Consider the following 16,466-nt stretch of genomic DNA (forward strand, 5'->3'; position numbering starts at 1 on the left):
CGACCTCTTAAGCATGTCAGCGATTTATCCGTGTTGTAAATACCTTCTTAGTGTATCATAGGTCACTGTGCTGCTCGTTCAAGCGCTCCGTTATGTGTAATCTTTGTGTCCTGTTAAAGACAAACGCTGCCTTGTAAATGCCGGCTGTATTTTGCAGCGCTGGCCCGCTGTCAGCTTGTATATTACGTTCAGGCATAGTTAATAAACGTATGTGTGAAGCCTTTTTAATGGGTCTCAGAGCACACCAGTGACAACTAGAGCTAAAAAAAAAAAAAAAAAGAAATCAGGTCTGACCATAAGGGAACCCGCATAGATTCTGTCCGAGCCCGACCCGAGCTTGAACCGTCAGCAGCAAATTTGGGCCGAGCCTGATTTTTTAAAACCCAAAATTTTCACTGTAAAAGGAAAAAAAAACCCAATGTATTCCAAGCTAAAGTCAACTAAAGTCTTTTGAGCGCGGTATAGACACGATCTCTGACATGTTCCCTCTCCCACCGAATGTTCAACCCAGAACCTGTCATATCACACACTGTGAGATCTGCACTAAAACAAAAAAAAAAAACAATGGGAAATTTCGGCAAACTTGCCCGAGGGAATTTTGAGAAATTTCAACCGCATGACTCTCTCCCTGAACACCTGTTGTTGACGTTTTTTTTTTTTATGGATGGTGACGATGATGAATGGTGAATAACGCTACGTCTTGTCTTATTCTGTGTCCGACAGTAAAGGGGAGGCAGCAGCTATCGAGACAGAGCTACTGAGGGACTACAGGTTTGGACAACAGCAGCTGATAGAGATTTGGGGACAAGCGTGCGCCCTCGCCATCACCAAGGTCTGCGCCGCTTCTATTTTCCAAGAACTTCTTTGTTGTCGGTCTTTTGTTTCTGTCTGTCTTGCTTCGAACCGTGGATACGTTGAATGTCGACATTTTTGCAAGACTTTCACCCAGGAGACTGCTGTTCGTGTCCTGGGTGAAACCAAAAGTAGACCTTGTTAGGTAACATCAGTACACTTGTTACGCAAGAAAGTCCACTAAGGGCGATTGCTATTTATTTACATTAGCAACGTTTTTACCTGACGTATTATTTTAACACAACCTTGATCTTTTTTTTCTAACCTTATCCAAGTAGTTGTGTTGCCTGAACCTCATCAAACATTTCACAACTGATATGAAATGTGTTTTTCACTCCGAAACGTCGATATTCAACGTATCCCGGGAGTTTGCAGAAACGGACAATGGGTTGCTCTAAAAATAAAAGCAGAGAAAAATAACATCATTACAAAAACATTTCTTTTATTGCAGATTTAATATTTATTCTGAAATAAACCTTTGCTTTAATGTGATGTTATGCGCACAATGCTTTTATCTTTGGACCATTAAACCAGTCACTGAACAGCAGTTGCCATTTACTGTGATGTGTGACTGTTTGTGTGTGTGTGTGTGTGTGTGTGTGTGTGTGTGTGTGTGTGTGTGTGCGCGCGCTCTTACAAACCAGCAATTATATTACACAAAGCTCTTTGTCCCCGTCTCTCCTTTCACCAATCTCATCGCTGTAAGTATCAACAAATATCAAAAATGGTCAAATAAAGGGAAGCCATGCAGTTTTTTTTTCAATTAATGTTCTTTTCTGCATGAAGTCATCCGACCCGCAACCACAACAAGCTCCAGTCAAATAAAAGCAAACTGTGGCCTCAACCAACGCACTGCTGTGCAAAATCTGTTAAACAGCCTACACTGTGTATCACTCAGCAAATCCTTGGTAAAGGTCCCACTTTTTATCCCACTTTTTTTTTCTTTTTTTTTTTTTTTTAGAAAAGCCGCTTCACATTCTGTCACAGTGGCGCTCTTTAATCATGACACAACTCAGCATTATGCTGGTGTGATGTTTGACAGTAGAAGAGGGCAAAAAGCCACAGCTGCTGCTACTTACACTTTCCAAATTTGCATTAACTTCCATACTAAAAAACGTCTGATTATTATGTGGAGGAACTCTTCTAACTTTCTGTGACATCCACCTCCAAACCACCTCCACCTCGGGGCAGAACACCTGAGCTCCTCAACCACAGCTCTTCTTCTCTGTGGTCTGGACTGTGTCAGGCCAAGAGTGTGTGTGTGTGTTTGTGTGTGTGTGTGTGTCAGTGGAGGGCTGTTGGGAACACATGTGGTTCCCTTTGACCAGACCACTGGCTTGGTTTAACGCCACACTGGTTTCCTCAGTGGGCTCTTCAACAGGCTGTGATGAATAAGAGTCTGAGCTGCAAGACACATGAAACCCTGCGCTGCTGTCAGAGCGAAGGGCTGAGGAGGAAAAGAAGGAAAGAGGCGAAACGAACGAGTGATTTACAGGAAAAGTTACACAAAACACCATGATGAATGTGATGGCAACAGTTTAATAGGATAACTTTTAATATCGCTCCTCCGCAAAAGCAAAGAAACAAGAAGAACAGACACGCAGATACTTCATAATAGGCATTTAAGACAAAGACAAGAACATTGTTTTATATATATCATGTGTTTTCTTTAAACCTGCAATTAGTTTTCTTTTGTTTTTTTTGGCCACTTGAAAAGAGCTGCAGATTCAGGGGATGAATATCTGTAGGTTCATATAGGAGTGATACCTTTTTAAACATTCGACTTTGCCAAGCTTGTTTCCAGCTCTGAACGGCAGACGACGTTTGCAACTATCTAATGGAGCATTTAACGGGCTGATAAGACGGATAATGTCCCTCAGCAACTGGTGGAGACCAAACCGGAGCTAAAACGAGGGATCGCCAGGCAACCTGGTTTACTAAAAATGACATTCTCATAATACAAAACTGCAATGTCAACGTGTTTTCTCCTGGATTTCGTTTGTTTTTGACGTATCACAAATACTTTATAGTCAAAGTCTCTGTGTGAAACCAAAAGTAACAAACTTGATATTTTACGAGACCCAACCAACTCATTCTGTCGCCGAAACCTAAACGTAATTGAGAATAAAGTTTGGAAAACGCCCAAATCGCCAAGAGTATTTAAAACGCATGACATTGAAATACATTTCTAAAATCTAGAAATGTTGTCAATAAGCATTTTTGGTTGAGGTTGCAGAAATGTACAATGCCAACATTTTATTCTGGAGAGTTGCGCCAAGTGACAAAAGCGACTCCTGATGCTCTTTGTCTGCTGGATGTGTAAACATGTGCATCATATCAACTTTATAAGGTGATAATAAGTCAATATAGTGTTCAAGTGGCCAAGAAACCAAAAAAGCTATGAATGCAGATTTAACTAGTGTTCGTTTAATTGTGACATTTTCGTCATTATTGCATTCATGGTTAATGTTGACTTTAACGCGTCTATTATGTTTTGATTTATAGGACTTCTTATTAAACGCTACAACTGCGTGCTGTTAAACCAAACAAAGCTATTGCATTCTTGGGAGGTGAGAAACAGCGCAGCAAACAATTTAAGGAAAGTGAAATGGAAAAGAGGAGACGTAGAAAAGCCGAGACGGGCAGAGTGGCAGCATCAGAGACTCCCCTGGGAGAGCGTGTGATTAAACCCACCACATCCACTTCCCCTCTATTATCATCAGCCACCGCTGGCCCCTTGCCTGGCCCTCCACCAGCAGCATAGCCTTACTAGACAAACAAGGCCTGGACGCTGCGGACCGCTGCTGCCCACAGCACGCTACTGCTTACATGACATCACTGCTATTTAAGGAAAATTACAGCAGAAGGAGATGCAGACGCTCTGATTTTCGCTGGTTTTTCACTGCCGGCCTACTGCTGTTGGCTTCCGACTGTACCACACAAACAAGCATGCGCTCAGTCAGACACACACACACACACACACACACACACACACACACACACACACACACACACACACACACACCTCTGGTTGCCAGATAGATTATAGGTCTTTTGTAAGTGAATCCTTTACTGTTCCAACAGCAGCCCACAGCCACCAGGTCCAGACTGTCTGTGTGTGTGTGTGTGTGTGTGTGTGTGTGTGTGTGTGTGTTTCTGTTGTCAGTCTGAGGCGTTTCAACACCTGAGTGGAGACAGGAGACGTATTTGTTACCACACACACCAATAAATGAGTCTATACCTTACAGGAGCCTCCTGGACTGTAGTTTCGGTGCTCTAATACAAATAAACTCTCACATATGCAGAGAAACCGTGCCTTTTAACATTTGTGTTTCTAGGACCCCGGTCGTGTTTTCTCAGGCCCAGTGTGTGTTTCAGGTTGATTGGAGGCGAACGAACATGTGCATATAACATTCATTTCAAAGAGGGTATTCCCGGGGAGACCTTATTACAGTCAAGACGGCCATATTGTTTCGCTCCGAGTGTGACTGTGAGGGAGGTTCTATAGGACAAGACCCTGTACTATCCTAAGCTTCCTTAAGCTCACACTCAAAGTATGTTTTTAATAAAAGTTATCGTAAAGAATAAGAGTATGCCCGCTTCCCTGTAATTCATTTTTATATTTAGAACTATGGATATATGGAAAACTTTTCCGTAGGCCCGAAATGTCATGTCCTCAGCAAACGTCAAACAGAAGAGACGATTAAAAAAAATAAAAATAAAAAAATGGAGCAACCGGACCGGACCACAAACCTGCAGAGCAGATGCAACAAACCATCTGTCTGCACTTGTAGAAACCTCGTCCAGATCAAAAACATCATAAATATCTCAAAACACTGGAAAACACTTCAACAAGTTTATTAACCTGAAACGGAATCATAAAACCTTGTTTATCTAAAACTACACAGGGAAAGCTTGTCATTTGCTGCCAAGGCAGTTTGAACTCTTTGGCAATATTAATATAAAACAGTGACGTTGTTCTGGAATAAAGTGTATCAAAATATTTAAGTTGTCATCACTACTGACTGAAACTTTACAGCATTTTTTTTGGCCACGATGTGTTTTTTCCTTTTGATTCATCAGACGTTGAAACAGCGGATCTCATTGAAATATCAACCGATAAACGCAGCTGGGGGGGGGGGGGGGACTAACAATTAGCCAATCAGTGCCGGGGGCGGGACTAATGCCATCGACGAGCTCTTCTCTCCGGCGTAGCTTCTTTGTTGGCGAATCGCTACCCTCCTCCATCTGACGTCTCTGAATCGCGGCCTCTCTGTCGCGTTTTGGCTTAATAATAGTTTTGAATTTGATATGACCCCCCCCCTTAATTAACAAAATCCATTTGACATACATACGTCATGTCTTCTCAATATCACCCAAAGTCAACCCCCCCCCATGGAAATCGATTAGAGTGGAAGCAATGTTCGCGCTGAAGATCACTCTGAAGCAGAGAACGAGGTCATTTAAAAGAAATATGAGGATGAAATAAGCTACGTAATTCAGCATCAGTATCTACCTGAAGAGCGTCTTGGAATTCCCTCTTTTTTTTTTCCCCCACTTGAAATACAAACGGACGAGCCGAAGAACCCCTTTTAGCACCAACACTTGAGACTTGAAACCTATTAGAAAATCCATCTCCTCTTTTTGCTTTCTCTGTTTCCGTCAGCCGTCTGGAGGCTTAATATCAGAGTAAATGCGTTAGGATGGATACGTTGTTGGAGTGAATCAAGCTCCTCTTCCAAACAAGATTAGACGGAGTGCTTCGAAAGGCATCGGAGCGCTGCCTGCATCGATCCAGCCTGCTCCCCCTTTTTATAGCAGCTTACCTTTCAGCAGTGTGCGGCTCTAATGCTTTCACCGGCAGCACCAAACGGCTCCGGCATCGATATCACTGATCCTCCAGACGGTTAGAGGAAAAGGCCATTAAACCTCCTGATGTGAGCGTTTGTATGTTGCATGAAGGGCAGAGAGAAACGGAGAAAGAGGAACCGAGCTCATTTTAAAGCTCATTTTAAAGCTCATTTTAAAGCTCATTTTTCTTCCACTTTGCACGAGGGAAGAACAAGCTGTAAATACAATACTGACATATATTTTGTATGACCTTTTATAAAGATGTATTGGCTTAAGTCTCAGGAAGTTGTTGTCCATTCACAGATCCGGGAGAGTAACATTAGCTTGTTATGAAACTTCTTTTACTCCTTTTAAGCCAACCGGGGAAGAGAGAGGACGTTCATATCGGTCAAACAAAAAACAGGACTTTCTCCTGGGAGAAAGCGAAAGTGTTGGAAGTTTGTAAGTCACGCTTGCAAAGTTCTTTTTCTGTACTTGCGTTACGTTGTGTACTCGTGTATTTTACTTAGTTCTCGTATTTTTATTTGAAGCCCAACCAAGTAGTTTTGTTGGCTAAACGTCACCGCGAGCGCTTCACGTTACCGCCGTGGTGTTAAAAAGCATATAATTAAAAGTGCCGATCGATTAGATCGCATCGGAAAATCTGTTCGGTCGATAATTCTCCAGTGGTTTCAGCGCCACTTTGATAAGACATAGTTATTGATCCTATTATTGTTATTGGCTCATTATTACTCCTCTGTTCCTTTTTAATCTGGAGATGTTATATTTTAGTCAATAACGCCTATATGGGCGAGTTCACAGTCGGGGGACGGCGCCATCGGAGGTGGCTAGCCTTTAATAGCTGGTTGCAGTAATTACAGTTAGCATTTCCCTCTAGGGAGCAGCTCAGAACAGAGTGCTTGACATTATGCCACACACACACACACACACACACACGCACACACACACACGCACATATCCACAGAGGGTGCCACTTATAATGAACTCAATGGGATTAACATCAGATTACACGGTGTGAAACTCACTAAGAGCTTCTGTCTCATTAGATATGAAAATGAAAGACACTGTCCTGTCTTCCACTCTGTCTCTGCTCTCCGTCTCTCTGTTCCACTCAATCACTCCTCTACTCCTAACATTACCATCGGCCCCGTGGCCCTTAGCGACTGCACACACACACACACACACACACACACACACACACACACACACACACACACACACCGTTATGATGGAGGTAACGGCTGCTGTCTCCCCTTCTGGATTCATCGCTCTACTTAATGCACTCTGAGTCTCGTTATGTCCAATTATACAATGTGGGTAATGGCCTATTTCTCCACACGAACCTTCTCCTGTACTGAATACATTAGTGGAAGTAAATGGGTTTTATGGAAGATCTGATCTGCAAACTTCGGAGGTCAAGGATCAACAGCGACGAGAGTCTTGATTTCAATAACGTAACACTAGCTTTGTACGACAACCTGAAAATGATAGCGTAATTATTTTTGCAATTCTCTTATTACCTAATACTGATACACTATAATTCATTGAAAAATAATTGCGGGGTGCAACAAAACATTTATGGATGACTGAACATCTCATAATAAAGGGGTAACAACTTGTAAATTACGGTGAATTACAGGATATTTATAAAATAATTACAGGGTGCAGTGATGTAGTTATGAGAAACCACAAAAGAAAAGAAGGCCAGCAATATTTTGTCTTTATTATGAGGAGCTCATCATGTGCCCTGCATTTAAAGGCTGCGATCCAAAGCATTTCTGAAGTGAACCGCAGTCGTGGACTATTTATGGCGGAGACAAAACTGGGCTAATTGATTTTTTTACGAGTTGTGTCTCTGACATATTTAATTGGACAGGATTTCCAGAAGGCTGAGTGAACCGTCTCCCTCAGTTCAAGTTCTTCTTCTCCGAGACGACGCTGTGGCCTTCACAAATGACCAACAATCATTCTGGTACAATGTAATAGTGCAGAAACTCTCAGTGAACAACTTCGTTGCTTTTGAGGAATCTGTGGAAAGTGAGGGCAGACACCTTTTTTGGGCTTTCAGTAATGATCATTAGTGAGTGCACACACACACACACACACACACACACACACACACACACTCAGCACATCGGTATAGGTGTTGCAGATGGAAAATTAGCCACTCAGGTTGACGCTTCCTCAGGCGAATACCGGGCTCGTTTAAGAAGGTGCAGGGTGATTTACAAGGGATTATTCGGCCAGCGAGCGAGGCAGTTGCCAGCAGCTCGCTCGCTGCAATCCGGGGGCCCGAGACGGAAAGTGCATTGCATACGAGGAAGCGTCCCGTGGCTAGGACGCTGGCATTTTTTTCCCACATGCTGCCAGAGTTTATTTTAATGAGATTGGACCTTTTTATGGCAGACAGTATAGAGACAATGTAGCTGGTGCCATTTCCACCCTCGTCTGGCACGACTGGAATGCTGCAGTCAGTCACCCTGAGCGTGATGGAGAGGCAGAGATCGGATGACCTGTGCCGAATAAAGAGGCCCCGACTCCCGCCTCGTGACTTGGACTGGAGTCGGTGGAGTCACAATTTCTATGACTTTATACTCAACTTGGACTTAAACACCGACGACTTGTGGTTTTACTTGGACTTGAGCCTCTTGACTTTTAAAATACCTGATACCTTTTTTTGTCCGAAGCCCAAAAGCATTAAAAGTATGTTATTTAGAAAGTGTGACACAAACCGTTGAAATCAGGAGAGACTTCATTAGAGTTACAACAACAATTTATTACACATGCATAGTGAAATGATGAGTCATCGTGACGTAGTATATTAAAACGGGGTACTGATGCTGTGAGTAGATCAAGAATATTCCCCCTGGAGTCTAGACACTGGTGGTGCTGGTGGTGCTGGTGGTGGTGATGATGAAGGCTGGTGCTGAAGATCCAGTGATGGGATGAATACGACCATCTTTTTTTTCCCCCCTTTGCTTTTGTCTCACCATGGCTCTCTATCAGTAACCCTGAGTCTTGTATCCCTGCGTCTTATGCTTTTCCTCTCCCTCAGTCATCCGCTCCCGTTTCTAACAGCCTGCCTCTCGCTCTGTCTCTCCACCAGGCCTTCCCTCTCAGCTCTCTAGCAAAGAAGCAGCCGACGGTGCTGGTGATCTGTGGTCCGGATCAGAACGGCTCCATTGGCCTGGTGTGTGCCCGACACCTGCGCATGTATGTAAGTAAACTAGTGCACAAAGTGTAGCCAACAATCAGTCAAAAAGGCCCAACTACCACTCCTACAGACAGCAGGTTATAGTTGTTTAGCCTGTTTTTGTCGTTGTTTTGTGTCTCTTTGTAGTATTTCTTGTCACTTTGTAATTGTTGTGGTCTTTTTGTAGTTTTGCATCTCTTTGTAGTTGCTTTGTGTGTCTTTGTAGTCATTTTGTGTCTCTTTGTGGTTGTTTTGTCTCTCTTTTTAGTCATTATGAGTCTCTTAGTAATTGCTTTGTGTGTCTTTTTAGTCATTATGAGTCTCTTTGTAATTGCTTTGTGTGTCTTTGTCGTCATTTTGTGTCTCTTTGTGGTTGTTTTGGCCCTTTCCAGAGTTGGTTGCGAGTGTCTTTGTGGTAACTTTACAGCTTTGTTGTTGTTTTTGGCTATTTTTAGTCTTTTTGTAGTTGTTTTTTGTCTCTTTGTGGTTGTTTTTTGTCTCTTTGTGGTCATTTGGTGTCTTCATGGTTTGTAGTTTGTTGTTACTTATTTGGGTCTTTGTGATTGTTTTGATCCTTGAGTCTCTTTGCAGCTGTGTTTATCTCTTTGTAGGTCTGTTTGTACTTTTTTGTGTCTTGTGGTCAGTTTATGCCGCTTCCTGGTTGGTACGAGTCTCTTTGAGCGACGTATTCTAGGTGAGGTCCAGCGGAGGCCCTGACACTTCTGTGCCCACAATTTATCAACGCCAACAAAAAACTTTTTCAGTGCACAAAACCAGCCATTGTATCCATTCACACCACTAATAATCCATTGGAAAACTTTGGTCTTGTGCTGACTGAGTCATTTCGATGATATCACACTAGAAAAAACAAACTTAAAACTTGCATCAGGACTAACAGGGGACCCCCTATAACGGGCCCTCTGCGCTTTACACGGTTTCATTTTGACTCCTGTAAACGGCTCGGAGCAGTTATCCCATTACCCTCCCCGCAAGGCTGCTCAGACAGTCATGATATCATGCCATTGTTACTCTCGTTAAAGCCGTCTGACTCTTACGCTCGGCAGCCACAATATGATGTCATGACCGAGATGTCTGCCCCTCAGGCCACATGCTGACTGACATTTTGACATTTCAAGACTAATTGTTTTTGGACGCGGGATTCGTCCCCTCGACCTGAAAAAAAAAAAAAAAGAGTCTCTTTCTCACAGTTCATTTCAGTACTCGGTGCCGTAGTCCCGCCCATGTCTATGACTTTATTGGAAGGGAAATATTGGATATGTGTTTTTGGGATCTTTGGTTTAGAGCGGAATGCATCTATACACTTTACCATATGTGTCTGACACGCTTGATTTACTGTGCATTGATAGTTCTGATTAAAACCATGTTAGATGGACTCTGATGGCTCTCTGTGGAGCCTCTCTCTCTCCTCCCTCTGTCTTTTTCGTTCTCGAGGCCAAGGACAAGAGGTTAGAGGTCAGCTCCAAGGGAGATATATATTTCACCCTGACATTCCAGAAATGACGCTTATCCATAACGCTAAAAAAACAACAATTAGGCATTGATTCCGTCTTTTAAATATATCTTTTGTGCGCTATTTTATGTCTTTGTTTCTAATGTTTTCACCATCTGCTCCTGTCTTTTCCTGTGCTTTTGTCGCCGATTGTGAATTTTTTTTTTACTGGATCTTAAATTGTGCGTTTTTCTTTTTTATTATTATTATTTTCAAAGCGACTGCGCTCTACAGTAGGCCGACTGGGACCACACATGTCTGACTCTCTGCTCTAACTTCAGAAACTCGAGTACTTACTTTGGACTGTGAAAGAGTGTGTGTGTGTGTGTGTGTGTGTGTGTGTGTGTGTGTGTGTGTGTGTGTGTGTCTTTTTCATGGTGCGATGTGATCCCTGTCAGCAGGAAGACATGCAAGCATACACGTGAGACACACACACACACACACACTCACACACACACACACACACACACACACACACACACACACACACACACACACACACACACACACAGAGAGAGCTGTGAATGTGATTAGACAGCATAGGAATGAATGATCAGCTGCAGGCAAACGGGCCAACTTGCTTCTCACGTCACTCCAGGACATCCGTGTTCACAAAGGCTGGTTGTGTCTGAGGCTGTCATGCATCTTTTTGATTATTTCCACTGCTTGGTATGGGAGGAACAAAAAAAAAAACAAACCAATGTTGCATATACCGGAAGGCACAGATATTCCTTGATTAAAGCTAATGTTAGATGATTATTAAAACAACAAAACAAGCCTTATCCACATTAGTTCTGGTGCATTGTTCCTATTGAACAAGTGGACGTGATGTTGTGTTTGGCTCACTGCATTGTGCTCATCCCTGCTTGATGTTAGTCACATTATAATTGGCGTGAATGAAATGCAAATTCTTTGTTACACAAGCTTAAAGCAAAAAAAAACAAAAAAAAGATGACAAAGAAAACCTCTGATAGTGATCACAGTTACAGCGATTAAGCGCTTATGTGGGTCGAAAAGCTTCAGACGGAATCATAGACAAATAATCTTTAAGTAATCGCTGATAGCAACCATGTAGCTTATGATGGGTTTTTTTAATACACGGTTATTGTATTTTTTTTTTTACTTTATTGCCACGATACTGTATTTTATGATTACGTCTGTTTTCAAATTCTGCTACCGGTTTGGTATTGACTGTTTATATTTAGGCCTGTTAAAAATGTTTACATTTTTATATGAATACATTTTTTTTTTATTAATAGTATCCTATTACACTACTGATGTTACTGTGTTTGTAAACGTACTGTTTTAGGCTGCAGCCTAGTTATGAACCACAGCAAACTGTATTTTATACACAGTACCGTACTGTATTATAGTGTATTCAAAGTGTACACAGTGCAGTCATTTAAGTTGTACAGTCATTTGAAAAGGGTTTGAAACAGTCAATACAATTCAGAAAATTGTTGAGCCATTACCATCCATCTATTTATTACACGTATATTAAGTAGAGATGAGTAATAATGAAAAAGAAAAACAATTTGGCCCCGATGGACATGATCGCTATCGGAGGTTTCCACTGTAATTTATATACTATTTAGTAACTTAAACAGAATAGACGACACACGTCTTTACATGTGAAAATGTTCACCAGTTAAATACTTAATTGTGCTGCTGCAGACCTCATCCGTCCATTCCTAACGGGCTGTGTGTGAAAACAAGACACCGTCCTCCCTCGGGGAGAAGACGTGTAACGCTGTCAGATGTGAGCAAGAACTGGAAAAAACAACAACCTTGTTTGTCACCCTCTGCTTGTCTCTGTCTCGCGCCTCATTTCTGCTCATGCTCAGTGACACTGAAAGTCATTTCGACGCCCTTCGCTAGTTTCACACGGTTAGATGGTGTTGATGAGGTCAAGGGCACGGAGGGGACACACACACACACACACACACACACACACACACACACACACACACACATGGGGTGGTTTGTGTTTGGCCTGGTTGCTCTCTCTGTGGAGACCGCGATGGAGATGACGTCAGGTGATGGAGGTCTGTGGCGGTCTGATTGGTTTAGGATCCCCAAGGAGGCAGCGGTCTGTCTGACATGACAGACCGCTTGCTTTTGTGGGGCAGCCTCAGCTCATTTCACATATTTACGCCTTCATGTGGTGTTTTTCACTAAGAAAACACGAATGTGAACCCTGTGGAGGGGATGCTCCGATGCCTTACATGTGGGCACAGAGAACTGTACCGAATACTACCATGACAGTTCAAACAATGACTTTGAAATGAGCACCTCCACCGTATTGGGTTGGATGGATACCTCAAAGCCTGGGCAAATAAAACTAAATCTATCCGCATGTCTTGATACCAGTTGCACCTGATTACTGGAAATCCTGAAACATTACTCCGTTCAGCTCACATGTCTGATGAGCTGTTTTTGCTGACGGCGTCCTCCCGGATATTCCCAAAACGCTCGAACGCTTGTCTTCGTGTCTAGTCAGCATGAATAATGGCCAATACTAGCTGACATGAAAGAAAAAATGAAACATGCCCAATTTAAAGAAATTCCTGAAGACCTCTCTCTATTTTTCTATCGTAGATGGTTAGACGGCAGCCTTGCATAGCCTCAACCCATTTGATTGAAACGCGCCTAATTCACATTTCTTTTTTTGCTATTTTTCCAAAGTCGGTTTAAACTTTGCTCGACAAAAATATTGGGTAATCTGTCCCTTTTTAAAGGTCATTAATGTCGATATTTATCAAGGACTATGTTTGTTGAGAACAAAGATGACCTCTTCCATGATCAAACACACGACTGACGGGTGCCTCCTAGGTTTTTTTGGGGATTTATCTTTGAGACCATGTAAAGGTCGAGGGTCACAGGTGCTTCCTGCTGAGCATCGCAGACCTTTCAGACTGCGGGTGTCTGGATTTCTACTCCTCTCAGCTCCCAGTTTATAAGGGAAGTATTCATTCAGGAGCCAGACCGTAGAAAAACCACAACGTCTGACCAGTGGTCATCAGTGTTTTCACTTGAACTGCAGGAGAAATGCATCAAACACATTGCTGGCCGAAATCACAGGCTATCGTGTCAATACTGAGTAACCGTTTCTCTATTTTTGTGTTTCTCTCCTCCTGTGTGTCTTCTCCGTTGTTTTTCTCTGTCGCCTCATATTCTCACGCAGGAATATGAGCCCACCATCTACCACCCTCAGCGCTCCTCTCAAAGTCTACACCAGGACTTCACGGTTCAGTGTGAGAAGATGGACATCCCTTCCCTCTCCTATCTCCCCACAGAGGTCAGCAGCATTTTTACAGAGCAACACAATTTCCCAGCGACGTCACAATCTATCATCTCATTATAAAGCATGCGACAGTGAAAGTTGCTTTTGTGATCGGAGTAGTTTTTTAGGAGATGCGCTCATGTGCTGTCTTCAAGAGCTAAATGAGAAGATTGACACCAGTCTCACGTCTGTGTGGTCAGCTGTTCTCATTCTCTGTTCGTGGTTAAACCTGTGACAAGTCATTCATAAATAAGCCACTTCTAAGGAAGGCGATGTAGTAAAAAAGAGCGACAAAGTTTACACAGGAAGGAGGACAAACACACAGGACTTTCACCTAAGAAGTATATACGTACTTATTTAATCCAAACCACAATCTTTTAATAAACCTAACCAAGTAGTTGTGTTGCTCAAAAGGATTCTGCACAGCAGGGACTTATGCAGGCCCTCAGATCAGTCATGTTGCTGCACAATCCCACGAAAAATGAACGTAAGATATCATACGATCTGTAAATATGTAACATACTGGGTAGCTTAGCTTAGCACAAAGACTGGAAACGGGGGGGAAACTGTTAGCCCGGCTCTGTCCAAAGGCAACACAAGCCTCCTCTTGCTTAAAAGTGCTGCTTTGAATTAGATCATTCAAAAAGGTACGAAAACCGTTTTGGTTTGTGAACCCTTTTTGAATAAAAATGAAAGGTCTACTTTTCAGATTACTTGATTTGCTTTCCTTTTGCTGTTATTCTTCTTGCAAACCCCCCCCCCAAATTATTCATGCTGAGATCCAATCTGTTCAGGTGCAGCTCATAAACGATGCCTACAACCTAGTGATTGATGCCATGCTGGGCCCAGATGCAGACTGTGCCAACATTAAAGAGCCCTACCCTGGTATTCTGGTCACCCTGAAGCAAGTCAAGATCCCCATTGCCAGTGTGGATGTGCCCTCAGGTACGTGTTCGCACAAACTGTAGATATCGGGCTGCGGGCTCAGAAACACAACTTGATAAATGTGCCTCCAGGCAGCTCCCTAGGAGCCTTGGCTCCAAGGCAAGAGTTTTCCAAGTCTGGAGGCACACGTGGAGGATAAATCTTACACTACAGCCGACTCAGTGTGAGCTCATCATACCACAAATACACCACCTGCTGGGTGTGAGCACAACAGGCAGAAAACGATCACAATCCTCCTCGCCCTAAATTCCTCTCCTCCTCCTCCTTCTTTTCTGTCTTCCTCAGGTTGGGACGTAGAAGAACCAAGTCAGGATGGCATTAACCCAGAAGTTCTCATCTCACTCACAGCACCAAAGAAGTGCGCCATAAGTTTCTCGGGGAAGCATTTCTTGGCCGGACGCTTCCTGCCCTATGACATCCAGAAAAAATACGAGCTTAACCTCCCAGACTACCCCGGCACAGACTGTCTCATAGAATTGTAACACATGGGAAACATAAGAGCCAGAGTGACCACTCCTCATTTTCAAAGAAACGTACGGTTGATCCCTTCTCTTGTTTTGTATTTTATAGATTGTTAACGTGACTCAATGTGTAACAGCTCAGTTGCGTAGATCAGGCTACACCTTTAGCCGAATGTGCTGTCGAGCTACAGTAGAAGGATGATGTGTAGAAGCTGTGGTTTCAGTCAAGTCTTTTTAGGGAATGGCATGAGTTTTCTTTGTGTCAGTCTACTTGTAAAAGCTGTAGCATTACACTGTTTTTCTGATTACTTTGCAAAAGACAGAAATTTCTTCAGAGAGATGAATTTTCTATGACGCCACTGGAACGTTGTAGTTTTTTTTTTTTCCTTCAAAACTTTTTTTAATGTTCATGTTCGGATGCTTTTATGTTTGACTTTCTACTGAAATGTGCTGCTGAGACGAGACATCGTGGAGGTTGGCCATTTAAGACTTTTCTGTTTGAGTGTTTGTTTGGTCAGCCGGCACTTCTGCATTACTTTTGTTTCAGTTACTTCATTAGCTGTTAACAAAAGGACCAGACAGTTTTTGTTGTCCAATAAAAAAAAACAAAAAAAAACTCTTAAAGCATTCGGTTTGTGTTTTGTTTTCCTTCACGTGAAGTTGCAGCGATCAGTATATTTTGTATGAACTTATATGACTATAAAATGATTATATGTGAAGTGAAAGAGTCTAGCTGATAGTGACAAACCAACCAAAAAAATCACAAACCAACGGCAGCTTCCATTGAGCTTTTATTGGATCATTGTTTTGATTTTTCTTGCTGCAACTCTGCTCTCATCAACCACGTGTTCTGCCGCCACAGGCAGCGGTTTTCTGCGAGAAAGGTCCAATAAAATTACTGCTCAGCAATAAACGCATTTTTTTGATGGAGACTGAAAGGAGAGTGGACATTGGACTTACATTTACAAAGTCCAAATGAAAGCTAGTGTTGCTCTGTGTCTGCTGGATGTGTAGATAGGCAACTGTTTGCTAACATGTTCTCAAACACCTTTATATGGAGACAAAGTTATGACTAAATTAAGGTAGCTTTAAAGCAGGGGTCAGCAACCTTTTTCAAATTTTTACAGTTGCTTGTTAATCACTGGGCCTTTTAAACATTAAGGTTAACATTAAGTTTAACATTTTTTTAATTTATCTGTAATCTTATCTCAAAAAAAATGCATTTCTCTCCCATAATCAGGACATTGTAATTATATCTGAGTCGTCCTTTTGTAAACATCCACATGAAATCACGAACTTACCAACCTTCCGATAATCTTGTTCATCAGCGGTGAAACTTTAGAAATTCTGCAAAGTACGCAACAAGTACTA

The 16,466-nt window shown here is 42.4% G+C and overlaps 1 protein-coding gene across 1 annotated transcript in view; it reads left to right on the plus strand.

Annotated features, from left to right (window-relative positions):
• Positions 1 to 15,704, plus strand: part of yjefn3 (YjeF N-terminal domain containing 3) — a 45,341-nt gene extending 29,637 nt beyond the window's left edge. Inside the window, exons 2-6 of the mRNA XM_068726030.1 lie at positions 724 to 832; positions 8,810 to 8,920; positions 13,591 to 13,704; positions 14,484 to 14,634; positions 14,920 to 15,704. Coding sequence (XP_068582131.1) covers positions 724 to 832; positions 8,810 to 8,920; positions 13,591 to 13,704; positions 14,484 to 14,634; positions 14,920 to 15,116 — 682 coding nt within the window. The 3' untranslated portion in view covers positions 15,117 to 15,704. The remainder of the gene's footprint in view (positions 1 to 723; positions 833 to 8,809; positions 8,921 to 13,590; positions 13,705 to 14,483; positions 14,635 to 14,919) is intronic.
• Positions 15,705 to 16,466: the final 762 nt, after the last annotated feature.

The sequence above is a fragment of the Cebidichthys violaceus genome, unplaced genomic scaffold (genome assembly GCF_023349555.1).
Source record: "Cebidichthys violaceus isolate CVI_PGR_0920_01 unplaced genomic scaffold, fCebVio1.0.p SCAF_37, whole genome shotgun sequence".
NCBI lineage: Eukaryota > Metazoa > Chordata > Actinopteri > Perciformes > Stichaeidae > Cebidichthys > Cebidichthys violaceus.